At 39.5% G+C, this 27137-nt stretch overlaps 1 protein-coding gene across 8 annotated transcripts in view; it reads right to left on the bottom strand.

The window, feature by feature from the left end:
* Nucleotides 1–27137, bottom strand: part of COL4A4 (collagen type IV alpha 4 chain) — a 146891-nt gene that overhangs the window by 77412 nt on the left and 42342 nt on the right. For 7 of the 8 annotated variants that reach the window (XR_004350630.1, XM_032636649.1, XM_032636651.1 and 4 more), the window contains 16 exons: nucleotides 23484–23618; nucleotides 22660–22704; nucleotides 21840–21956; nucleotides 18227–18295; nucleotides 15336–15371; nucleotides 13940–14002; nucleotides 13520–13555; nucleotides 13268–13309; nucleotides 9993–10068; nucleotides 9113–9168; nucleotides 8792–8851; nucleotides 7866–7910; nucleotides 7339–7392; nucleotides 6504–6573; nucleotides 5866–5970; nucleotides 1463–1627 (listed from right to left, as the gene is read on the bottom strand). Coding sequence is in view for 7 of the 8 variants with exons in the window: in XM_032636649.1 (XP_032492540.1) it covers nucleotides 1463–1627; nucleotides 5866–5970; nucleotides 6504–6573; nucleotides 7339–7392; nucleotides 7866–7910; nucleotides 8792–8851; nucleotides 9113–9168; nucleotides 9993–10068; nucleotides 13268–13309; nucleotides 13520–13555; nucleotides 13940–14002; nucleotides 15336–15371; nucleotides 18227–18295; nucleotides 21840–21956; nucleotides 22660–22704; nucleotides 23484–23618 (1174 nt within the window). In the remaining variant the exon portion in view is untranslated. The remainder of the gene's footprint in view (nucleotides 1–1462; nucleotides 1628–5865; nucleotides 5971–6503; nucleotides 6574–7338; nucleotides 7393–7865; nucleotides 7911–8791; nucleotides 8852–9112; nucleotides 9169–9992; nucleotides 10069–13267; nucleotides 13310–13519; nucleotides 13556–13939; nucleotides 14003–15335; nucleotides 15372–18226; nucleotides 18296–21839; nucleotides 21957–22659; nucleotides 22705–23483; nucleotides 23619–27137) is intronic. The other variant, XM_032636652.1, reaches the window with a different exon arrangement.

Genomic DNA, 27137 nt, shown 5'->3' with positions numbered 1-27137 from the left:
GCATGCAGCAATGAAGACCCAATGCAGCCAAAAATAAATAAATAAAATAAATACATTAAAAAAGAAATACTTCAAGAAATTTTTCCAGAAATGAAGGACTTGTGTTAAATTGCTCCTAGTGCCTGCAAATGTACCCACACTGAGGTAAATCACAGTGAAATTTAAGGGCATTGAAAACAAAGGAGAATTCCTATAAACTTTCAATAAGAAAAGGGATTTTAAACAAAGAATCAAGTATCTAAAGGTTACTGGACTTCTCAGTAACACTAAAAAGCAATGGAAAATGCCTTCAAAAACCTGGAGGAAAAATTATTCCAATCTAGAATTTTATATTCAACCAAACTATCAATCAAATTCCACAGTAGAATAAAGGTATTTCAAACAGTGAAGACACCCCAAATATACACATTTTCTCACAAAGTATAATGAGTAAACCATTAGAAGAAATATATGAGTTGTGGAAACAAAGGGACCCAGAGAGACAGAGAGTCAGAGAGACAGAGACAGACAGAGAGATAGAGACAGAGAATTCCTAGGATAATGGTGAAGGAAGATCTCCAGGCAGTGTCACAGCATCAGCTTTTAAAATTCCAACCTGACCTAATTTAAACAGGTCAAAAAGTTCCAGATGAGATTTATTCAAAGAGATAATACTAGTAATGAGTTAAAATGTATGATTAAGAGACGTATACAATTCCGGATGGTTTGAGGTTGAATTAGCAATAAGTATATTGAAAACCAAGCAAACACACAAAGTTATGACAATTATTACCAAACGGTTATGCTAGGAAAGTAGTATCATATATTATTATATGGCTAAACTGGTGAATGGCATTTATATAATCTTCCATGTAAACACTGCATATTTATTTAACTAAAATTATGACGCTAACTATATTGATAGGTTGGAGGAGTGGAAAATGGCACATGTGTGGTGAGTGGGGAAAGAGGTGAATTCACCCGCTACAGAGGAAAGTCAATAGATAATGTGCAAACTGAAAAATTAAGAAATAGCAACACAAGTATGTTGAATGGCAATACAGAGGCAAATCCCAGGAGATCCAGCTAATTGTGGGGAAAATATTGCCCCTGGGGAGGAGAGAATAGGAGAAGGGGTTGCCTGGGATGGCAGTTTTTTCACAAAAGGCTTTGTAGAGCTGTTTGACTCAAGCCAGGTCCATACATAACTCTATAAAAATGACAACTACATTTAAAAAATAAAAATTGCATTAATTTACAACATTCTATCAGCATACTTAAATTCCCATCCAAATATTTTCACATAATTTAAGAGATGTGGCAGTCCAACATCAGTTTACTTTTTTGTATTTTTAATACAACTAACTTGGCTTATGAAATATTAGATAACGTTTTTAAAATTTGGAAAGTCACGGTTTCTGAATGATATGCAAATATCAAATGCAACATAAATGCCAGTGAATGTGAATGAAGAGCACTTTACCATCTGATCCTGGAGGTCCCGGCAACCCTGGCACTCCAGGCAACCCAGGTGGTCCCTGGTTGCCTGGTTTCCCTGGAGCAGAATCAGCTCTCCCAGGAATACCAGCTGCCCCTGGAAATCCTGGATGACCAGGAAACCCTCGTGGCCCAGGGGGTCCCATCATGCCTCCAAGAGAAATCAAGAATGAAAACCACACATACTCTCAGATTACATTTTTCTGTAGAAGAAATGAAAATCAGTACATTCTTCTTAGGCTGTGGAATTTTTTTAAGGAAAAAAAATGTAGCTAAAAAATAACTGAGTATCCCAGCCATCAGAATGCCTCACCTCCTTTGAAACAAGCACACAAGTGGTAATAAAGGTTTAGGGAATCAGATTTTCTTACCTTTTTGTCTATTCTTTAGGATTATTGGAAAAGAAATATATATTATTTAATTAAAATTAATTTTAAAATACCAAAAAACTTTGATAACTTGATAAAAAATAACCTGAATAAACACATTAGCACATATAGTGAATTAAAATATGGACTCACAGAAAGACAAATACTGTATGATACCACTTACATGTGGAATTTTAAAGATACAACAACTAGTGAAAATAACAAAAAAGAAGCACATCCACAGATATAGAGAACAAACAAGTGGTTACTAGTGGGGAGAAGGGGGAGGGGCAAAATAAGGGTAGGAGATTAAGAGGTACAAACTATTACACATGAAATAAGCTATAAGGACATACTGTAAAACAAGCAGAGTATAGCCAATACTTTTTAATAACTATAAATGGAGCATAACCTTTAAAAATTGTGACTCACTATATTGTACATCTGTAACACATAATACTGTACATCAACTAAAGTTCAATAAAAAATTTTAAAAATTAGAAGAAACTAAATAAGGTAATACATTAAATCATGTAGATAGGTACCTGGTATATAATTTTAAGCTGTTTGTTTTTATAATTATCAATGACTAGTAGAATTTAATGAGAAAACTGGTGTTGCCATTTAGATACTAAAATGTAATATTTGGATATGATTGAGATATGCTTACACGGAGACAGTCTTCTAATCTTTTACCCCAAAATTAATTAGCACAGCCAGAAAAAAATGGGACTCACAAAATTATCTATGTAGATGTAAAATACTATAACCACTTAGGTTTGTGGAAAAGCAAAGAGGTGGTAGATTTGAACCTGGCCTCTCCCTCTCCAGCCACAGGTACTTAAGTAGGTTATTTAACTTATTTAATCCTCTATATCTTCCTCAGAGGCTTGTAATGAAGATTAAATAAAAGAACCCACATAAGGAGCTTACTGCAATATCTGGCATGTTCTCAGTGAACGACTGGATGCTCAGTGTGTTTAGAGCAGGTCAAAGTAATGCAGCAGCAGCTAAATCCTGCTTCCCCTTGACATGCTACTTCCCCCTCGCTGGTGGCTTTGGCTTAAAGACAGCTGGAAGCCTTGGTGTGAGCGTGATCATTACTCTGAGCTGCTTCTTCCTAAGCATGCCTGGTTCCAGGACCTCTCTGTGGAAGACTGACATTATCAAAGATGGCACCATGGTAGCTCTAGTCCCTCACGCTCTTGTAGAACCTTGACACTCCCCTAGCAAGAGGTGGAATGTTCCCCGTCCCTTCAATGTACCAGCCTTTTGTGGTTGTTTGGACTAATGAAGTATGGCGGGAGTGACACGATACGGTTTCCAAGGCCAGATTATTAAAGAAGATTCAGCTTCTTCCTTGTGAGCAAAATGCTTGGACTGGAGTCCTGAGGCACCACAGAAGCAATATCACTGCTCGGAAGCCACTGTAAGGAAGCCTAAATTAAGTACAGAGTCACACAGAGAGACTTGAGACTATATGAGAAATGAAGGAGAGAGATGCCTGGCCATTCCTCATGTTTCAGTTCCAGACACGATGGCTGCAACCAGATGAAAATCCCTGCTCCATAATCGCTCAGCTTAGCCCTTCCTGAATTCCTGAACCACAGAAAGAGTGAAGGGGAATATACTGAATGTTGTTGTCTTAAACCACTAGGTTTTGGGTTATCTGTTCAGCAACAGACAATTGAAACCCCGTCCGTCATCAGTAATGTAGCATGCAAGTTAAGTTGATGGCTTTCATTATTGGGTGCATACGTGCTGGGGCTTTACGTGTATTTTCAAACATTATCTTTACTCCTTCAACAACCTTGAAAAGTTCGTACCTTATAGATAAGGCACAGAAAATTTAGGCCAAATATGAATACTGATAATCGGAGCTAACCCAGTGAGTCTTTACTATATCCCCAGCTGTATTCTAAGAACTGTATACATATTATTTCTTTCAACTGTAACAAGAACTCCGTTTTGCAGACAGGAAAACTCAGGCACAGAGAAGTTTAATAAATGCCCAAGATCACACAGTTTGTAAGTACTAGAACCTGGAATGTTTTTAGTCCATTGTGTAAACGCATAACTATTTCACTATACTATACTGATTGGGAAGGTTGGGATTCAATCACAGGTGTCTGACTCCAAAACCCAACTCATCTCATGGTAAATACTATAGATGACTATAAAATAAAATATGTATAACAAAGGCTACATACAATGGTATGTTTAAAACAAAATGAACATGTACTCCTGTGGACTTGGCTACCATCTTGTCTTCATAACAGTCCTAAGATCTGACTCGGAATCTCCACAATCAGTCACTGGATGGTCCCAGATGCTGCCTGCTATCTCGTCCCAGTACCAGGGAGAATGCTCAACCAGCTTCGAAAAGGCAGAATGGGTAACAGTGTATGGCATATCGCAGCCTCGACCACCAACTGATAGGACATGAAATCAATTCAGTTGTGGCCAGCATTAAAAACTTTTTTTTTTCAAAAGAAAAGAATGGAATAGAAAATAGAGTGCATCAGATACCCCAGAGATATTATTTTGTGAAATCTGTGTTTCAACCATATGTATGTATGTATGCATATATGTGTGTGATGTAATGTAAATGCTATACAATAAAAAATTATTTCTTACTATAGGTTGGAGTCAAAATATGGATTCTTTTAAAAAAGATTTTTGGAATTAAGAAGCTTCCTGTTATACTTGGTTTGGACTCTGCTAGAGACAGGTGTTACTTACTCCCACTGGGTTTTGATTTCAATCCGCTGGAGGTGGTATTTTATTATAAACAAGCCCGAAAGGAGAAATGTAAGAGCGGAGTCTAGTGCCTCCCGACCAACAGAGTATTCTGTATGATTTATATAGTTCTGGGTCAATTAAGCTATGGCTGCGATACCGAAAGAGTAAATGAACTAAACAACAAAGCTTTATTTACTGCCTTTGTGGTCATCAGATCCTACAAAGTGAAAGCTAGCTTCGTGAAACATTAAACAAGAACTCTGTAGTTCACAGATGAACATCTCAGGAAACTTCTAACTCCTCAGGAACTATAACATGAAACAGACCGGATAAAATTACATTTATACCAGACTTTTCTCCCCACACGTTTAATCAGTCTTCCTGGGTTCACAGAATGCAAATATTCCCTAAATTTCCATTCTTAATCTCACTGGGAATATCAGCTAAGACAGCACTTGAAGGAGTTCAAAGTCCGTGTGTCAACAGGATTATTTCTCAGGCCTTTCATCAAATACTACCATGAGTCATAGGGGTTTTTTTGTGGGCGAGAGGGCTGTTGTTTTTTGTTTATTTTTTAACTAAGTCCGAATCAAAATTTTATTTTTTAATTTGCAATTTTGTATTTCCACATTTCATGCAGAAGATTTAAGTTGGGGCCTAGGTGAATGAACTAAATTTTAACAAGTAGATGTCCATAGAGAGAGCCTTCCAAGAAAGTGGGAACGACCTAAAGACACACTCTAACCCTAGCAGCAGTTTCCACATCTTAACCGCATCTGGTAATCTTGTGGGAAGCTTGTTGTACATACATACTTCTTATCACACCCCTGAGATAGTGATTGAATATTTCTGAGGTGCAGTCCAGGAGCCTGGATTTCTTCCAATTAAATGATTAATTGGTTTGAGCTCTGTGCTTCTTAATCCTGGCTGTGCATTAGAATTAAGCAGGGGTTGGGGGCGGGTGGTGGGTACTTCCCTGGCAGTCCAGTAGTTAGGACTCCGTGCTTCCAACGCAGGGGGCATGGGTTTGATCCCTGGTCAGGGAAATAAGATCCCACATGCTGTGCAGTGCGGCCAAAAATAAAAAAGTATGGGGACACTTTTATAATAGTAGGTGCCTTGGTCCATCCATCCCTCAGAGAGTCCAACATTCCCGATCTGGGGTACGCACAGCCATCAGTATTTTTGAAACAATGCTGAGGTGATTTTAATATCAGCTAGAGTGGAGAGGCCCTGGTGTGGAAAAGGATGCAGCAAACCTGGCATGTAAAAGCCATACCTGCACAGACTTCCCCTGGTCTACCAGGGGGACCAGGGGGACCAGGTGGTCCAACAGCCCCCGTTTCTCCATAGCGGCCAGGGTGCCCTGGATCCCCTGGAGGGCCTGCCAAAAATAATGGCATAATGTATATAGTAAACATATATATACATTTAAAGGCTCACGCACAATCACTTCTTGTGAGACTTCTTAAAGTACAACAGGAGATTGTTTTGCAGTTTCTCATCACGTTTAAAGTGCAATATCTTAGACCCCCCGCTGCAGACACATGAAGTAGTGTGGAATTTGTCATCGATCTAGGCTGCTTTCTTCCTGGAGGCAGCATCTTGGCAGGTCTTAGTCAAATGGTTTCACACATTTCTAGCGATTAAAAAACCTACTTTCTGAAAGGTAACATAATAAAAATTCCAGCATGCAGTTCACCCACTAAAATAAAATTTGGTGTCTTATGGCTGATAGAGACAAACCAAGATGCACATCTCTACTTGCACTAGTATAAGTATACATTCCTGGTAAAAGTTCATATATGTAGCCTGCCGAGTGTGTAAACTACAGAAGGACTAGGCCAAACCCTCCTTTTGGGACTATGCAAATCCCATTTCAGCATAATTTATAGAGAAAAAAAATGGAACACAAACCTTTGAGTGGAAGAGCTGGAGTTGCCACAAACCCTGGTGGTCCTGGGTGCCCGCGGTCTCCAGGATCTCCCTGAAATCATTCATTCATTCACTTTTCTTAGAAATATTAATCTTTTTCTCATGTTTCCTGGCACGAAGTAAATATTAGCATCACCAAGTAGGCATTCATATAGGAAACAAAGCCTATAGGCTGACTAGAGAAATAAATAGCTCATGGTGGTCTAAGAGGAACAAAAGTATGAGACCTCCCACCTACAAGCAGAAGTTAACAGCCAACTGGGAAAGTTCTCCCAAAAGAAAAAAAATTCAAACTCCAAAAACGCTTCCATGTGCATCAACTAGATACCTCTGAAGCCATGAAGTTTCTCAGATCTATTACGAGCATTAATGTCTAACTTGCACTCCAGAACAAATAGTTTATTTGCCTACAGGATCTGAACCTACATTTTATTTTAGCAGCAGATATTGTCCCCCTTAATTGTGTCACCTTAATGCCACCATGGCTTGTCCTGCACAAGTGCTGAAGGTGAGGTCACATAAAAAGGAAAGAAAAAATGCAGTGGTGTTCAAAGCAAAGAACTCTCCACGGTTCCCTATGTTTTTAATCATGATACTGTATAATCCCTAGGGAATTTTTGAATCTCTCATTATTATTCACCTTCAAAAGGATCATTGCTCAAATGTAAAATGTAATCATTACCACATGCATTAAAATAATATAAGCAAAATGAACTCAATTTTGAATGATTCTTTGAAATATTTTAAAAAATAAATTAGATAACGTAAGGGATATAGGATGTTATCAGACTGTACTCAGATAGGCTCACTTTTTTACCTTTGGACCAAGAAATCCAAACGGCCCAGGATCTCCAAACACTCCTGGTTCCCCCTACAAATAACCAAAAACATGCCTTTTTTTATTTTTATTTTTTAAGCATATATATTTATTTTTATGCACATATTTACCTACAAAATTTACAGGAAATAAAACAATGCATAATATATACAGTGCTGTTTTCATGAGGATCAAACAATGAAGGTAATTGCAGAACATCAGGGATGAAACACGCCTTTTTTAAAAAATGTGATTGGGTAACAAATTATCTCATTCTCATTTAATCTGAATGACACATGCTCACTGAGATTCTGTACAGAATCTTAACACTGCTTTGGGGTTGCATCCGACAGTTTTATGCTTTAGTTTTTGTACCCACGGTGAAATCATGTAACTTATAAAATAAATGTGTTCCCTTTCTCATTACTGTGTGTGAGTCTACAGGCGCTGGTACAACTTTTGAATGATACTGAATTGCATTTACTAATGAATATGTATTTATCCTCTCTATAATCGTGTTCATTTACCTTTAATCCTGGAAAACCTGGAGATCCATAGAAGCCAGGGTCCCCCTAATAAATTCACAAAAATCAACACAAGCAGAATTAAAACAAAATACATAAACCAGTTCAGTGAATCATTTTTCACCTTATGAGATTGATTCGTTGGTATTTAATCTTGTCTGCAAAGGTAGCTGAATAAAGGAAATATAAAAGAGATTCCATTTCTTTATAACATGTTATTTTAATTGATGTTTAATCTTATTCAAAAAATTAATGTCCTTGACAGTGCTTTAAATTAAGAACACAGTTTTGTTGTTTTTGCTGTTCTTCCATTTCAGTTTATTTAATTTAATGCTTGCACTGAGCTAAATATCTTTGAATCGTCGCAATATAATTTCTCTAGAGATTAATAGCTGCTCTATGCATTGTCAGCAATGAAAATTACTACGGAAGTCAATATTGTCTCGTTAAGTACTAAATCTGAGTCAGATAAACTCAATGCCCATGCTCGCCAAGGTCTGGCCTTCATACTGACTCTATGAATGGGGATCCCATTAGTGACATGTGTGGAGATGTTTGAGGCCTGATGCTACAGTTGTTTTCTAGCTACTGCCCCTAGATCAGTACCTTCTTTTATCAAATAGGCTTAAATGAACAATTCCAAGCTACTATCACACTGACACTGAGCCAGTAAGAAAATGCCACGATCCCATTACTTCCTGCCAATTCTCCCATCTTCTGCTTGCCTGTTTTATCCAAATAATGTCCATGAAAGGGATGCTCTGGGGCACTTAGCTATCACACAATTCTTGCTGACCAAAATATAGCATTCCTCTTAGAGATAATCTCCACTTTTGAACTCTCAGAAATATTGATCTAGTCTTATAAAAATGGGAGAGAGAAATGCCTCCAAACTCACTGAAGTTAAGGACGCCAAGAATGATCCTTACCCGAGGTCCTGGAAATCCAGGAATACCTTTCTCTCCTTTTGTCCCAATACCGGGTTCCCCCTTAAAGAGATGACACTTTTAGAGGAGTTCAAGCAACAATATTTCAGCAATACGAATGCAAAAACAAAACAAGAAATAAAAATTATTGCCAGCAGCTTAAAGAAAACAGCTACTTTGGAAATAGTCTTCCTACAGAATTATGATGAAATATCGAAAAGTTCTAGTAACATATCGGCATTTAAAGCAGTGATAATAACCATGTAAAAATTTTTAATTAAGATAGCACATCATACAATTTTTTAAGTTCTTTAAATAAATTACCTTGGGGCCTGGTGGTCCGGGAGGTCCAATGATTCCAGGCGTTCCTTTAATACCCTAAAAATCACAATGAATATAATCTGGCTTACCGGCTTTATTCAACATACTGAGTTCCATCTCTTTAAGAAATTACCTCTTTCAACAGCCATTCTCCTAATTTTTTAATAAGGGATTACTCGTCAACTGTCGGTAATTAGCAACTAAGATCCAAGCGCACCTTTGAACCTGACACTCTTCAGGAGGCCAGTTCTGTGTAAAAGGTGTAGCATTGTGTGGTGTGGGACAGCAGAGCAGTGGGGGGAGCCACCATGGAACCAGGGCAGCAGATGCAAGCTGGGAATGCAGCCACTGAGAGGAGAGGCTCATTTTGAGCAAGGTAGTGAAACTGAATCCAGTAATTGAAAACTGACAAGAATGTGCACATGGCATCAGTAACATCAGTGCTGGAGGGTGACAAAGGAATTAATATTTGCCAAGAGTCTATTACATGCTCGGTCCTATGCCTCTGTCACCTTTCAATTACCAAAGCATCAGATCCATATGTAACATCTAAAGGACAGCTGGATTTCCAGTGGTATTTTCAGCGACCATATCAAAGACATGAATGGGGGACTATATCCTGGAGGACATGTCACAGTTTAGCAGCCCAAGCTAGGTCTGCCACTCAACAGCTGGGTAAACTTGAGAACACTGGTAACCTTTCCAAGTCTCACTTTTTCAACTCTTTATAATGGAGCTAGTAATAGTACCAACCTGTAAAGGTTACCCTGGGATCAAGGCAGCGTTGCATGTAGGGTGCTCAGCTCTTCGCTGGCACGGAACATGTTCAGAAATGTTGGCTATGACTACTTTACCAAGGTCACATATGATTGAGAATTACCTTTTTCTCCTTTATAGAGACCAGAGTCAGTGGCGCACCAAAGGGTGGGTCCTGGAGAACCCTGTTGGCCACCCTCACCCTTTAAAAAAAATCAAGATAATGAGAATTTTCATATTAACTTTATTTTGAAATAAAAATTGAAACTAAGAAGACTTTCACCCACATATTGTGGTATAATGCTTACAAGCCTGTATGTCATGGATTTAAAATAAAAATCATGGCAAATACATAATGTAATTTTAAATGTTTATTGTTTTTCATAAATAATACATACTTACTGTTAAAAATGAATTTAAAAAATAAAAGTGATCCATAATCCTACCATCCAGAGGTAATCTCTATTAAAACTTTGGTACAGTTCTTTGTGGTGTGTGTGTGTTTGTATGTATGTGTGGGTATATAACTGTGTATACACACATGTATACATATACATATGTCTACATATACACATATGTGCATAATATGCATGTGTGCATACATGTATATGTGACTGAATGGTGCGTTAAACATAATTTGAAACTCTAATAGAAGACTCTTATTCAAAAAGACACATACACCCCAATGTTCATTGCAGCACTATTTACAACAGCCAAGTCACGGAAGCAACCTAAAGGCCCATCAACAGATGAATGGATAAAGAAGATGTGGTACATATGTACAATGGAATATTACTCAGCCATAAAAAGAAATGATATTGGGTCATTTGTAGAGATGTGGATGGACCTAGAGACTGTCATACAGAGTGAAGTAAGTCAGAAAGAGAAAAACAAATACCATACATTAACGCATATATGTGGAATCTAGAAAAATGGTACAGATGAACCTGTTTGCAAGGCAGAAATAGAGACACAGATGTGGAGAACAAATGTATGGACACCAAGGGGGGAAAAGGGGGGTGGGATGAATTGGGAGTTTGGAATTGACATATATAAACTAATATGTATAAAACAGATAACTAATGAGAACCTGCTATATAGCACGGGGAATTCTACTCAGTGCTCTGCGGTGACCTAAATGGGAAGGAAATCCAAAAAAGAGGTAATATATGTATACCTATAGCTGATTCACTTTGCTGTACAGCAGAAACTAACACAACATTGTAAAGCAACTATACCCCAATAAAAAATATATATATATATTATAATGAAAGTAACACTATATAATAATAAACATAATTTAAATGAAGAATATAGTTTACATTTCAGTAAAATTTTAAATCATTTAATATATTTTACAACATTATTTTTGCACATTTTCCTATCATATTGGGTGGCCAAAAGGTTCGTTCATTTTTTGCCATAAGATGGCTCTGGTAGCACTTAGTTGTCCTTTAACTTCATTCGAAACAATTTTGTTAGACCGTATGTGACAGGTGTCATATCAGCGTGCATTTTAAAAAAAAGACATCAAAATTGGTGAATTTTTGCGGAGCCATTTTAATATTGAAGATGGAAGAAAAAAAGCAACATTTTCGGCATACTATGCTTTAAAAAGGTAAAAACGCAACTGAAACACACAAAAAGATTCGTGCAGTATATGGAGAAGTTGCTGTGCCTGATCGAACGTGTCAAAAAGTGGTTTGCAGAGTTTCGTGCTGGAGATTTCTCACTGGATGGGGCTCCATGGTCGGGTAGACCAACTGAGGTTGATACGGTCAAATTGAAACAATAATTGAGAACAATCAACATTACACCACGCAGGAGATGGCCGACATACTCAAAATATCCACATCAAGCATGGAAAATCATTTGCACCAGCTTGGTTATGTGAATCGCTTTGATGTTTGGGTTCCACGTAAACGAAAAAAACCTTCTTGACCATATTTCCACATGCTATTCTCTACTGAAACGTAATGAAATAGTTCTGTTTCTAAAAACAAATTGTGACGGGCAATGAAAAGTGGATACTGTACAAACAATGTGGAATGGAAGAGCTCGTGGGGCAAGCGAAATGAACCACCACCAACCACACCAAAGGATGGTCTTCATCCAAAGAAGGTGATGTTGTGTATATGGTGGGATTGGGAGGGAGTCCGCTATTATGAGCTCCTTCCGGAAAAACCAAACGGTTTAATTCCAACAAGTACTGCTCCCAATTAGACCAACTGAAAGTGGCACTCGACAAAAAACGTCCAGAATTAGTCAACAGAAAATGCATAATCTTCCATCAGGAATGTAAGACCGCATTTTCTTTGATGACCAGGGCAAAAACTGTTAGAGCTTGGCTGGGAAGTTCTGATTCACTCGTCGTATTCACCAGGCATTGCACCTTTGGATTTCCATTTATTTCAGTCTTTACAAAATTCTCTTACTGGAAAAAATTTCAATTCCCTGGAAGACTGTAAAAGGCACCTGGAACAGTTCTTTGCTCAAAAAGATAAAATGTTTTGAGAAGACGGAATTGATGAAGTTGCCTGAAAAATGGCAGAAGGTAGTGTACAAAAGGGTGAATACGTTTGCTCAGTAAAGTTCTTGGTGAAAATGAAAAATGTGTCTTTTATTTTTACTTAAAACCGAAGCACTTTTTGGCCAACCCAATAAGTACTAGAAACCTGGAATTTCCCCACATCATGACGTCTTCCAGTATATTTTTGGCAAGCATGTTAAATGGCTGTACCATAAATTTCCCAACCACACTGGAACTCCATGAGAGCAGAGATCAGGTCTGTCTCGCCAAATCCCCACACCAAGCACCAATCCTAGCCTGGCACAGGGTAGATGCTCAATATCTATTTACCCTCAGTTGTTGAAAGAGCTCCTCACCAACTCTTAAGCATTCAGATTGTTTCCAGGTGAGCTTCCACCTTAAAGCACTTTTCTAAAGTTTATCCTTACTTAGTTTTGTGTTTCAGCAGAAAGGACTATGGGTGTGAGGGTGGATGGACGGTGTGTTGCTCAATGCTTTGGGTCACAGTTATTCATATTTTTATTTATGTGTGAAGTTAGGACTCTGATGAAATTTGGCAAGTTAAGCTAAACAATCCATAATTAAACAGATCGTTACCCGGATATATTATCAGAAATATTCCATGTCTTTGGGCTAGGGGGAAGTGTGCTATATAAATTAAATTGAATTTACTGTTAGGTTTTGTCAGAACTGTCATTTTATAGTCAAGGGTAATGGTGTCATCATAATTCAGCAAAGACAAATTCTCAGCCATAAAGCTGGACAGTGACCGAGAGAACGAACACAAGTTAATGGTAATCAGAAACCGTCTCCTCGACCCGGGTAGCCCATACATTTTAACATGTGCTCCTCCACGCAAAAGGGAGTTCTACCGGGTCTCCCATTTGCCCCTTTACTCCCACGCCAGGATTACCCTGAAAAGAAAAGAAAAAGGAAACTAATTGCTTTGGAATATTAAAAGTAGTTACAAGTCATAAGACTTCTGGTAAGCAATTTGTTGAAGTGTATTTATTAAATAGTTCGGGAATTCTAAAAGAGGGAAGACATGATTCTGACAAATATTAGTGGTCACTTATCTCATTGTACATGGACTTCATTTGTGTATCTTACTCATGGCTGCCTACCTTCAAACCTGGACTCCCAGGAGGGCCTGGAGGTCCCTAAATCAACAGCAAAAACACACAGATCAGTTATCAGTGATGGAGATCAGACTGTGTCCTTATTGGTTGTCCCAAGCTCCTCCTTAGGAAACGCTTAATTTTGAAACACACATGATGGACTTCCTACCACGGCTGGGCTGCTTGCCCCCCACCTCCACCCCCCTCCTGTCCCCCATCCCCTCCTGCCCCCCACCTCCAGGGACCCGTGCTTCAGGAGGGACTCACGCTCATAATGGTGAGTGTTGGCTGATTCATCAGGTGATAATCTCGAAAAGAACCCACCTCTGCCTGAATTGCCCAAGACTGCAATTCTGCTTTCTTTTGCTTGATTTAAATATCAAGTCAGGGCTTTTGGAGAGACAGAATCAGCAGTGCTGTACTTACTGCCAACCCCGGCTCTCCTGGATATCCCACTGGGCCTGCTGGTCCTCTCACTCCCCTTGAGCCCTAAACATGAGAAAAATCAGTAAATTCGTTACCAGAAACCATAATCATCGTTCATGGGAGAGCTGCATGTAATCCCAGTTGGATAAAGACCTCCGGAGAAATCACAGTCCCGGCCACACCCGCCCTGCTGCGTCATCTTGAACAGTAGCTCTGATAGAGCTGGGAAAAGGGCACAGAGCTGGCAGGCAGTAGCACTTGGTGTGTGTGACTAACTCCTACGTTTGGGATTAAGACCCAGAGATCAATCTACTTATTCACAAATAAATCTTGTAGTAGCAAAAGTAGAGAACAAAGAAACCTTGTTACTCCTAAATTCCATATATGTTATAAATTTAATATACATCAAAATGCTTTTATAATATTAATATTACTTAGCATTAAATAAATTATTAATGTAGTTATACTCTAATACATCCTTTCAACGTGCCCTGTAAGATCAGTGTGAATAGAAATGTCCCCAATTCAAGATCAAGGTAATTAAGCCATAAACAATTTTCTGCAACATGTTAAGTTACAGCAGAGTAACACACAAATTCACAAGGAAAGGTTATAGTTGGGCAGTTCTAGAAGTATGGAGAAAGGGGCTCTGTTCTCCCACTCACCCTGCCCATGGCAAACGATTTGAGAGTGTGCAATGGCATTACTCTCTCCTAGAGAATGAATTGGTATTTATTTTAACAGTGACACCAAGGTATCTCATTGATAATGTAGAACTGAGCTGCCGGAGTAGTAAGGAAAAACCAACCTGGGAAAGTAATCCTGTCAACAGCCAGAAGTTACCAAACACAATTATAGGTGAACCATTAGGAGGCCAAATTGCTTTCAGTTTTAATCTTGTGAATATTGATGAATTGGAAAGACAAATATAATCAGTGAATCACAAATTCCAGGAACATGAAGACAGGGCAAAATACTAAACATAATACACAATTACTGATTCAGCAAGCAAAATCATTTTCACTGGACATATATTATTTAGGTAGTTTCTAAGCGGAATTATCTTCCTAAATATTAAGCGACTATAGCTACCCAAGCAATACCAAATGATCATTGCAAGATAGAAGTGAAAGGTAAGCCAGAGCTGACTGAGATTCAAGGGCGGCTCTGTGGGCCCAGGACCTGTGCAGTCTCACGGGGCCTCATGCTTGATTTAATGCTCTGCTGTCACCATCTTAAAATTTGTAATAATTTTTGAACAAGAGACCTACATTTTCATTTTGCACCAGGTGGGCCCTGCAAATTAGGTAGCTGGTCCTGCTGAGATGCAAACTAGTGGAGACCATAGGCTATCTGAGGAGCAAACAGAAGCGCACGGCCTGACCAGGAGACTTACTGGTAAGCCGGGAGGTCCTGGGTCCCCTCTGTCACCCTGCAATAGTATCAGGACACTGCATTAGAAGAGCAACACCATTTCCCTAAAACACACAACATAAAAATAAACACACACACACGGGACTTATTTGGACTGTCTGTGCAGTTTGTTCAGTTTTTCAGTGTTGAAAAGACAGCTGTGGAAGGGCTCTATGGAGGTGTTTTTCTGTCTCCATTCTTAAGCCCTGAATTCTACTTCTACCCAGCTGAGACCAGGGAAAGATTGCTGGAGTCGTGAGGACATGGAATCAAGGTGAGATTTCATCTTTCAGTTTAAAATGTTCTAAAGAAAAAAACAAAGCTCTAAATTCTCGATCCAGTGGTCCCATTTCATCAGTTTAACTGTCTGTCACCTGATTGGCAGACCTTTCCTCCCTTAATTAACACCTTGTTATCACCCAGGAGCAAAGGTAAAGGGCATTCGTGTGGAAACCCTCTCTGCCACTGTGCACATCTACCGCTTTGTGACTCGACTCTGCCCTGAGACTCTACTCACTTTAAAGGATCAAGGGGTGTATATTCTCTTGAATACAGACTCTTCCTTTTTTTTCCAAAATGTAAAATATACCGCAAAATATACGTATGATAAAATTTAACATCTTAAGCTTTTTTAAGTGTACGGTTCTGTGGCATTAAATACATTCATCATGTTGTGCTTCCATTGTCCAAGCTTCTTCATTTCCTCATGGAAACCCTGTATCCGTTAAATACTAGCCCTCCATCCCCGCTTCCCCAGCCCCTGGCAAGCACCATCTACTTTCTGTCTCTATGAATTTGACTACTCTCGGGACCTCATCTAAGTGGAATCACACATTTCCTGTCCTTTTGTGACCAGCTTATTACACTCAGCACAATGACCTCAGGGTTCAACCATGTTGTAGCATGCTTTAGAATTCCCTGACTTTTTAAGGCTGAATAATATTGTTTTGTATGTGTGTATGTACTACACTCTGTTCACCCATTCATCAGTAGGTAGACACTTGGGTTGCTTCCACCTTTTGGCTATTGTGAATAGGCTGCTATGAATATGGGTGTACAAGTATCTGTTTGAGTCCCTGCCTTCATTTTTGGGAGAACATATCTAGAAGTAGAATAGCTGGGTCACAGGGTAATTCCACATTTAAGTTTTTGAGCAATCACCCTACCATTTTCCACAGCAGCTACACCATTTTACATTCCCACCAGCAATGCACAAGGGTCCCGACTCTTCCACGTAATTACTAACACATTATTTTGTTTTTCTTTTTTTAGTAACAATCATCCAAATGGGTATGAAGTGGATATAGGCTCTTAAAACCACTGTTTCTCCAAGGTTATTGATCTGCATGCCACTTCCATTAGGGATCCTGTCTCTCTTTAAGATGAGGAATTCTCTATATTCATCTCCCTTTCTGTCTCGCTTGTTCTTTCATGCACAATTACCAAAAAATACTCACCATAACTAATATTGTACTGTACATTATACTCTACAATACATGGCAGTATAAACTATTATAACAGACCATCAGCACTGAGAGGAAGGCAGGGTAGATATTAATTTCCTTTCACAACTAAGGAAAATGAGGGGCTTCCCTGGTGGCGCAGTGGTTGAGAGTCCGCCTGCCGATGCAGGGGACACGGGTTCGTGCCCCGGTCCGGGAGGATCCCACAAGGCACGGAGCGGCTGGGCCCGTGAGCCATGGCCGCTGAGCCTGCACGTCCGGAGTCTGTGCTCCGCAACGGGAGAGGCCACAACAGTGAAAGGCCCGCGTACCGCAAAAAAAAATAAAATAAAATTTTTTAAAAATAAGGAAAATGAGGCTCAGAGAGGTTGAGGGGGTTGCTTAAAGTCACAGTAGTAGGTAAGGGTCAGTTCACTCCTTCCAATACATCATACTGGTTCCTAGAATGACCCTGTTTTTGATGCTAAGTTTATGAATGTATCATTTAAGCTACAAATAGAAGCATAGTGCTTGCTGTCTAACAAGTAAGAATAGGCACAGAGGCTATAAACACATATTGTAAGCTCACTTAAGGGATCACCGCTCAGGTGTGGCCACTCCAGGTGGCACAGAACTTGGAATCTGATAGAAGCAATCTAGGACTTCTTTATCTAATTATTGTAGAATATCTTTCCTTAAGAGAAATGACCATGTCTTGACTCCTCTTGAGTCTATCGTATCTAGTGATCTCCTTCTGCTCATCCACGGCTACTCAGATTAGAGAGATGCGGTGGTCATTCAAGAGTTTATTTCTGAATATTTGTACATCATTCTCTGTGAAAAACACAAAAGCATTTCATTTGCTAAGGATAGTGCTATCAGGTTTCTACAATTTTCAAGTTCAATAGTGGTGACTTCTATCATCATGAATGGTAAGTATTAATATCACAATATTTTAACTACAAAGTAATTAATGATTCTCAGCTGGAAGTGATTTTTCCCCCAGGAGACATTTGGTAATGTCTGGAGATATTGTTTGGGTGTGTGTGGGGAGTCAGGGGGGTGTTACTGGCATCCAATGGGTAGACGCCAGGGAAAATGTTCAACCTCCTACCATACACAGGTCAGCCTCCACGACAAATGATTAACTGGCCCAAAATGTCAACAGTGCTGAGGCTGAGAAACCCTGAAATAAATGTATTCATTGCAACTCTGCGAGAAGCATAGGGAGGGAGGGGAACTCTGCAGCCAGAGAAGCTAAAGCCAAGTGCCTTCACACAAGAAGTATGGGTCATCCCAGAGGGTCAGGGTAATGATCAAAACCAGTATCCTCAGAGACATTTTAAAGGAAATCTCAGTCCATGTGTTTTCTTCATGGGTTTACTTATACAGAAAAAAGTTGTTTCAAACCCACCCTGATTGTAAAGCTTACCTGAATACCTTTAATGACACCTAAAATGAACACTGAATTTCCTTTTTCTCCTTTTTTCCCAAGAAGGCCCTGAAAATAAAATATTCACTTTAAGAGAGGAAAAGAGCTATTACTATTTCTGTATTTTCTTTTGCAAATGAAATATTACTCACCAATAAAATTACCATTATAATCATATTTCACTAGTGGAGATTTCTTTATTCTCATTTTTATTATCATCCTAGGTTGTCATATATACTTATTTAATATTTGGTTAAGATCTACTGAGGAATCTCCTAAGACAGAATATCTACTAATATATTTATAAATATATTACAAATATTTTTATATATTATAAATATGTAATGTATTTATATAGGTTATATATAATACTAATACATTTATAGCTGTTTACTAATTATTCAGCAGGAAAATTGCACTCTTCTTCACAATATAATGCACATAATACTTGTATTATACTTATAAGTAAACAATTTTGCACTTGTCAGTTAATAATTTATGCCCTAGAGATAGCAAAAAAATTATTTTATCCATTTAAGTATTTGTATTCAAAACAGAGCCTAGTTATCCGCTGTAAGATTAACTTTTAAAAAAACATAACACGTTCCTTTTAGAAGGTTTTTATACATAGCTGCAAGTTTGTTTACTTAGAGTAATTTTTTAAAGTGAATGAAATACCTCAGTGTACTTTCTCCCCAAAGTTTTCCTACTTAATATCTTAATATCCTACTTAATATCTTAATACATCTTAACTTGGTTACCATATGAAAATTCTACCATCTTCATGTATCAAGCTCCTGTGAAGGACATGCAGATTTCAAAGCTAATCCCTCTTAGGAGAGTGCCTGACTTTGCTTCCAGTGGGAGATACTAAACAGTTTTGTGGTAAATTACACCAACGCTTTCCCTGAGAAATCAGATTTGCCTACACAAGCAACTGTTGCTTCGCACAGTCCCAATACGTGTGAGTTTCAGTTCCACATATAAGTTACATCACACCAGTCCTCCCACCAACTGGTTCAAATTTCAGTTACCACTGCGTATTAATTAACTGAGTCACTGCATAAAGCACAAACATCACTGCTGACTCATTGGTCCACAGATCACTACACAAGTAACATGTGAATCATGATCACCAACTGATCATATCACTCCTTTCAAAGTCTATCAGCGACTGGTCACTAACATCTGTTAGTTCACACACAGACAACGAAGTGTGTAGCTGTGTTGCCCCTTGTCTCCCAGTGATAAACCCAAAGGACATTTCATAAAAACAAATCATTGAAAGAGAGGGTTGCCAAGAAAGATGAAAATGAAGTGAGGAAATGAAAACTGCTAATAGTGCAGGTGAAATTCAAATAGAACATAAGTGGAATTAGGGAAGGAATAGATATTGTGGGAATGTTGTCACTGCTCTCATTCAAGCCAGAGGGACTTAGGAAGGCAAACTTATCAACATAAAAGAAGGAAGTGGTGTGACCAAAAGGATGAAGATGTGCCAGAGGGAGTGACACAGGCAGAAGAACTTCACGTTAAAGAAACTCTCAGAGATATTTCACCACACTGGAAGCTGGTCCAAGCTTAGAGAAGAGTATGACATTCACCAAAGCATAGAAAACACATTCACTTCATGTCTTAAGTTATGGGACCAGATGACAGCAAGCACAGTTCAAACTGCCTTGATAAGTTTTTACAAAGAAAGAAAACCCTTTAATTTTCAATGTTCCTAATGCTTTAGATTACAACATACTAAATAAATATTAGCTTAAAATTTTTTCTCTATATATTTATGATGTTTTAACAAAATATCTTAAAGGTCATGGAACGATAGTAATTTTCCCATTGGATGTAAAGGCTGCTTTGTGCGCCTTCAGATTGCATGCCATTCTTAACATCTCACACTGTGTGCAAAGTGAGCTCTGCCCATATAAGAAACAGGTCAAGGGAAAGAAAATTGCTTTGCAAAGAGATCATTATGACAAACTTCAGTACTGTGGTCAGTACTACCTGCTGTGTTCAAGCTAAAATCGAGAACCCTCCTCTCCTGAATGTTCATGGATGCTCAGAATGAGGCATGAACCAATTTGAAGATCTTAAGAGATGTGCATTCACCAGACTGCACCCCTGAGCCTTCAAGGGGGCTGAGTCTGAAAATAAAGAGTGGTTGAGAAGCTTAACAATGGGAGTTGGTTGTTACTTGGTACCACAAGAAAAAATGTGAATATGGAAAAATTCTTTTTTGAGTTTTGTGTTCAGATCGATCATTTCTACTACGACCTGAAACAAAAGGAAAACTCACAGAAGAAAGCAAGATGATTGTGGTGGTGATGAGAAAACCTTTTAGAAGGAATCTCAGGAAATGATATTTAATTAAAGAAATGGAAAGGCTGAAAAACAGTCACAGAAAATCAGCTTTGAAAGGGTAAATTATCTCTAGTCTTTATTTAAGTGAGAAAAAAGGAAAAGAGAGAGAAAGGAGATACAAGTGGTAGAGGAAAAGGGCAGTTCTTGCTGAAGTTATGTTTAAATAAAAGTCCAAATTTTTGAAGGAAAAATAAAAAACTAAGAGCTGTAAAGTTAAGTGTTGGATATTGTCAGCTGTTTCTGGACCTCCATTCCAAATCTCTTCCATTTATCTTTTTGCATTACAGGAGCTAGAAAGCTAAAAACTACATTTCCCAGACTGCTTTGCAGCTGGGTGTGAAGTAGGTTCCACCTGGGAGATGTACTTATGAGATTCGGGAGGCAGAATTGAGGAAGACATCCTCTTCGGGTACTGCTGATGCTGCCAAGCAAGAAGTTAGAAACTTGAGTGTTTGCTGGTGTCTCGACATTCAGAAGTGCGGCCAGTGGCTGAGGTGCAAGAGAAGCTTCTGACTTCTGAATCTCAGCTAAGTGTGAGCCCTTGAAATCAGCAGTCCCATAGTGACCCTGGAGTTTCAATCCTCCAACCATAATAATCAGTGCCAAATTCCTGGTATTAAATTCCTCTTGGGCTTCCCTGGTGGCGCAGTGGTTGGGAGTCCACCTGCCGATACAGGGGACACGGGTTCGTGCCCCAGTCCGGGAAGATCCCACATGCCGCAGAGCGGCTGGGTCCGGGAGCCACGGCCGCTGAGCCTGCGCGTCCAGAGCCTGTGCTCCGCAACGGGAGAGGCCACAACAGTGAGAGGACCCCGTACCGCAAAAAAAAAAAAAAATTCCTCTCGTCTTGAAATACCTAGAGGGGTTTATGTATCTGCAGTGAACCCTGAATGATAAACAACCTAAGCTTTGCTAAGTGGCCTCCCTTCCCCTATCATCCATTCTCTGTATGGCAGCCAGGAGCATCGTGATAGAACGTCAGTCAGATCATATTTCTTCCTTCCTTAAAACCATCCAGTGCATTCCCATGGCATGGAAAAGAAAACCCAGCTTCCTTCCATAGTCTACAAGGCCCCGTGTCTTCTAAGTCCTGTCCAACTCTCTGTCCTCATCCTCCAGCCACCCGCATTTGTTCACCAGGCTCCCAGTACACTTGTAATAACTCTGTTTCTCGAACACATCCAGCCTGCTCCCACTGGAGGGCCTTTTCACTTAAGATTCCCACTAGGCTGAACTGTGGCTGTCTTACTGGGGAGCCTTGTGGGCCAGGAGCTCCTCTTTCTCCTGGAAAGCCTGGAGCACCTCTTGAGCCGTTGTAGCCGTCTACACCAGATTTGCCTCTGGATCCAGGAGGCCCTGGGTGCCCCTACAAGAAACAAAATGATAGGTGAAGCATTTTTGCAAGAATACCATCACAAAAAGGTTCTGCGATATGGGTCCCCAAATTATGGCAATTGTGACTCACATGTCGATCAGTTTTGTGAAACCTCCTTCCCCACCCACAAGAACTATGTAGCATAGTAAAAATAAATAAATCTATTTTCATACACCCCAATTTAAATTAATTTAGTCTGGAGTATTTTCAGAGATCAGGGAGGAAATCTTCCTTGAAATCCTTAGAAAGACTCTAATGAATTATAAACCCTGCCAAATACCTTCTCCTTCTTTCCTCTGGTTTTCGTATCAGCAATGAGAGGTTTAAGCCCACTCCCACCATTAGGACTCGCCAGCAAATAAAAACTTTTGTAATGAGTATAAATTTATTTCCAGAACATTGTACTTGACCTGACAAGTATACGAGCTCATATCTTGGAATGCTTTTCTCCAATCTTTTTGAAAACCTTGTTCTTCAAGAAAAATGTTTTGGTCTCAGAGTTATTACACAAAATTGAAATGCAAGCACCCTTCCATTTACTAAAATAAGAAAATAAAGAAGAGTTTGCCATATATATTATATATAATATATAACATATAAATATATTTTATATATATACAAACGTGATTTTAAGCGCTTTGATGAGTGTCTCTCCCTTCTTTAAAAAAAATGGAGAAAATTTAAGGATACTTACAGGTATCCCATCCAAACCTGAGAATCCAGGAACACCGGTTGGACCCTAAAATCCCAGAAAATAAAATGAAGATATAAAAGCTACTAAATTATTAGATTAACAGGTTAATTTACTTAAAAACATTAATAATTAATAACTTGTTAAAAAAAACCTTATCAGTCATTGTCATCTATTTTTACATTAAGGAGCTCAAATGCCAACATTTTGGAAATCAACCATTTGTGCTTTTCTTTTTGTACCTAGGAAGCCAACATGGCGATATTAGTTCAAAGAATACATTCAATACTCTATAACTGGAAATTCAACTTCTCAGACTCTATTTATCCTAGAGAAACAAACTCTTAAATGTAAACACAGGTAATTTACAGGACTGTTTTTGCACACTTGCATTACACGAACTTGGACTAGGATCTCAAATTCTCATCAACAGGGAATAAACTATAGTTTTATCCATATTATGGCCTATCATAGAGTAAAGGAGTAAATTCAATCTACATGAATTGATAGGAAATGATCTCCAAGCCATATGGTTGAGTAAAAAAAAAGGCTCTGCATGATACATATAGCATCAGTTAGGTTGTTTTAAAAAGCCATAAAGAAAACCACTCCTTACTGGGTAAACTCATGTATTTAAGTGTCTAGAAAAGGTAAAGAAAGGCATGCTCCTCTGGAAAGGGGTTAGGAATGAGTACTGAATATCCAAGAGGAGTTTAGATTTGATTTTTCTAAGGTTCAGATAGGTACTACTCGTGATTATTAAAAAATCTGGCATAGCAATTCTGGTGAGGGTTTAATATGAATCTTTCACTTAAGAAGAGGCTTACCTTATCACCCTTGTCACCTGCTGCTCCAGGAAGGCCACTGTCACCTCTCATCCCTTTCTCTCCTGGAATTCCAATGGGTCCTGGTGGCCCCAGGGGTCCAATAGGACCCTGTGGCCCTGGTGGTCCTGGTTGACCCTGAGAAGCAAGATTAAAAAGGCAGGGGGATGGATGACTCTTAAGTAATGTTTTCTAACAAAAAAATATGGTGACTTGGGTTTACAGAAGACTGGAAAATTAAAGATGGAGCAAACTCTAATAATAGAAGCACAAACGATCAATTAATTATAAAAAAAGAAAATGTTGCCTTTTTCAATCTGAATCAAAGCTGTACGATAAATGTGAATTACTGCATGTACACACACATCTATAAACTGATTATAGTTCTCTTACTATTTTCATTCTGTCATTGAAATTCATAAATCTTGAGCTGTTTAGTGCAGTAAGGAATTTTTAAAAATCAAGGTCTCACTAACATTACGTAAGTGACACAAGGTAAGAGTGCGGAAAAAGTGCCAGATATTTTATTTACTTCAAATGGCTCATAATTTGTCTGCCCTTTTAGGGGGAGACATTTCTTTTTTAGCTGCTTTTATTTAATTTCTTATCCATAATTTGGAATCAGGCTCTCCATGTCACAGTATTTTTATGCAATCCAACTTTCTTTCCATGAATGAAAACATCACCTTTTATTTTAGGCAAAGTTTCAGGAACTCAGTTCTCCCCCTAAACCCACAGTGGGAACATCTCCGGGACAAAGATGAGGAACTCCTTGCTCCCTTTAAGCCTGTTCTCCGTTGCATTTAGATGCACTGTTGCAGTGAATGAATGTTCAGTTACGACAGGGAGTCTCACAGCTCTTTCTAGGAGTAGGAAGGTTGGTATGTCTCAGCATCAGTTTCTCTAACTTCCGGATGATCGTATCTAGCTGCCTCTTTGACATCTCCTTGAATACGATGGTACCCTCAGCTTAAAAAAATCCAAAATGGAACTTTTGATTTTACCCCCAAATTTGATTCTCTATCTACACAGAATCCAGCCCCAGAATCCTGGGATTCATCCTGGATATTCCTCTTTCTACCACACCTACATTTAACCCATGATCGAGTCCTAGCATTTCACTCCCGAAATGGGTCTGAAACTCACCCACCCCACTGTCTGCCTTGCTGTGACCCTACAGGTCAGCATCAGTGAGACCGGTGTTCCAGGCTCCCAGATGGCTTTCCAGCTTCCTCTAACCCTCCTCCCTGCCTCTCTTCAAGTGACATTAAAACAGAAATCAGAGGGACTTCCCTGGTGGCACAGTGGTTAAGAGTCTGCCTGCCAATGCAGGGAACACGGGTTCGTGCCCCGGTCTGGGAAGATCCCACATGCCGCGGAGCAACTGGGCCTGTGAGCCACAACTACTGAGGCCGCACGCCTGGAGCTGGTGCTCTACAACAGGAGAGGCCACCGCAACGAGAAGCCCACGCACAGCAACGCAACTAGAGAAAGCCCGCGTGCAGCGGCTAAGACCCAATGCAGCCATAAATAAATACATTTATTAAAAAAACAAAAAAAACAAATCAGATCATGGCATGGCCCTGCTTTTTAAACTTTCCTTGTCTTCCCACTACATGTAGAATAAACCTCGTGCTCCTCCCTTCCAGGCCTTACAGGGTGTGGCCCCAGATTCCCTTGCACCCCATGCTGTGCCCGCCCCACACTCACTAAGTCCCAGCCACACTGCTCTTTTCTGTCTTCGGGCCTCGGTGCGAGCATTCTCTCTAGATCTGCACATAACGTGGATCTCTCCTAAACTGCCACCAGTGAAGTAGGATCTCCAATTCAACCTCACCCCCATGAGTCTCCCTCAGGGTATCCTGTCCACTTCCTTCTTAGCATCTTAGCATTTCACATTTTTTAAATTATGTATTTGCCCATTAGTTTGTTGTCTGCTCTCTGACTAAACACTAGCAACATAAGGGCAGGGATATCTGCTCACCAGTTAAGTCTTCCATCTACCATCTACCGTGGCCTTTGGCTCAGGAATGAATGAATGAATGAGGGATAGACGTGGCAGTGACTATGCTCACAGGCTTAGTGGTCCAGCCTGACCACCCATCCGCTCCAGACACACTCTACGAGGGCCCTGTATGATCGGGAAAGTGATTTTTGAATGCTGCAAAAAGCTATTCTATCAAATGTAATCTTTATGACATACAGATTGATTTTACACATTCAAACTTGTTTACTTTTTATGAAATAATCAACTCATGGGAACAAGGAGGCTCTTCAAATGAATTTAAGAATCTAAAACCAGGGTTTCTAAATGATACTTCTAGCCTCAGCATTCAATCTCTGTCTATAATTTGATGTGAGCAGAAAGTATCTTAGATTCATATGTTTTTTTAAATAACTCGCTTTTGCATTCTTAAGATAATACTCTTAGATTAGGTAAAGAGAAGCTTCATAATGAGATGTTTATAACAAGGCTTTCGCCGATGCAGGGTGATCTGGTCACATGACACCATGCCCTGTGGTGGCTAATGCGTCCAGCTGTGTTGTCTAACACGTGTCAAAATCCATGCTTTATTTCACTACAGTTTGAAAACACTCTGTATTCATCTGAAGTCAGGCTGTCACCTGCAATTATTTTATGCTTTTTAAAAATTTTTCCAAAGATTTAAGAAAAAATCATTTAATATCCCCTTTCCCGACCCAAACAACACAGATAACTGCATTCAAAGAGCAAGTAAGTCTTGATATGTGGAGAGAAAAGCTGAGTGGATTTCAGGAGATATCTGCTTAGAACTTTTAAACCTCTGGGCAATTTCAACCTTAGTGCTCAACTCTAACCGTGCACGGGACTCTGTATAAGAATGTAGGGCTATCCTTCGGGTGTATGGGGCCCAGAGAAAAATATGTTTTGGAGAGTCCCACCTACATAAAAATTTGAGTCACCTGAAATCAGTGTATCAGTGTCATTCTGGTGACCCAATCTCAGGAATTCCATGAACGAATAACAAAACCCCACAAGCGGGCAAGGGAGGCTGTCCTATTAGGCGGCCACCCTCTGGATACCAGGGCCCGGCCATGGGGCCCCAGCCCAGCCCAAGAGCATGAACCCCAGGGCTCCTCATGCGGTCAACTCCCACTGGATAAAGGGTCAGAGAGCATCCTGTTGAAACTACTTTTAAGCCCAAGATGGCGCCGCTGCTGCCTGGGTGCCACTTCAGCCAATTTATGTAACTTCTGTGCCCCTGTAAATGCTCCTTATAAGCAGAAATGGAATCCATCCAGGCAGCTAATTGCCAGACGCCAAGCCAACTTTGGGCTCTACGCGTACTTCCTTGTTCCTTATTCATTTCTATTTTTCTCTTCCTCGTTCCTTATTCTTTATCCTATAAAGGTTTCTCGATTTCTCCCCATTTTGCAGTTCTCCAGATCCTCGGGAACAGAGGCTGCCCACTTCATGAGGTGTTAAATAAAATTTGTTTGTATCACCTAAACTGTCTTGAGTTTTAACAACCTTAAAGGGAAGAAACAGATGCTGGGACCCATCGGTCCTGGTCCCCAGTGCGGCCCTGCCTGAGGCGGGGCCTGGGGTCAGGAGCCCTGCTTGTCCTGGTCTAAAGACAATAATGCAAGAATATTCACCACATCATCTTTGGTAAT

Source organism: Phocoena sinus, chromosome 7, assembly GCF_008692025.1.
Source record: "Phocoena sinus isolate mPhoSin1 chromosome 7, mPhoSin1.pri, whole genome shotgun sequence".
NCBI classification, from domain to species: Eukaryota; Metazoa; Chordata; class Mammalia; order Artiodactyla; family Phocoenidae; genus Phocoena; species Phocoena sinus.
The sequence above is the reverse complement of the archived record's forward strand: the minus strand, read 5'-3'. Positions and strand labels throughout refer to the sequence as shown.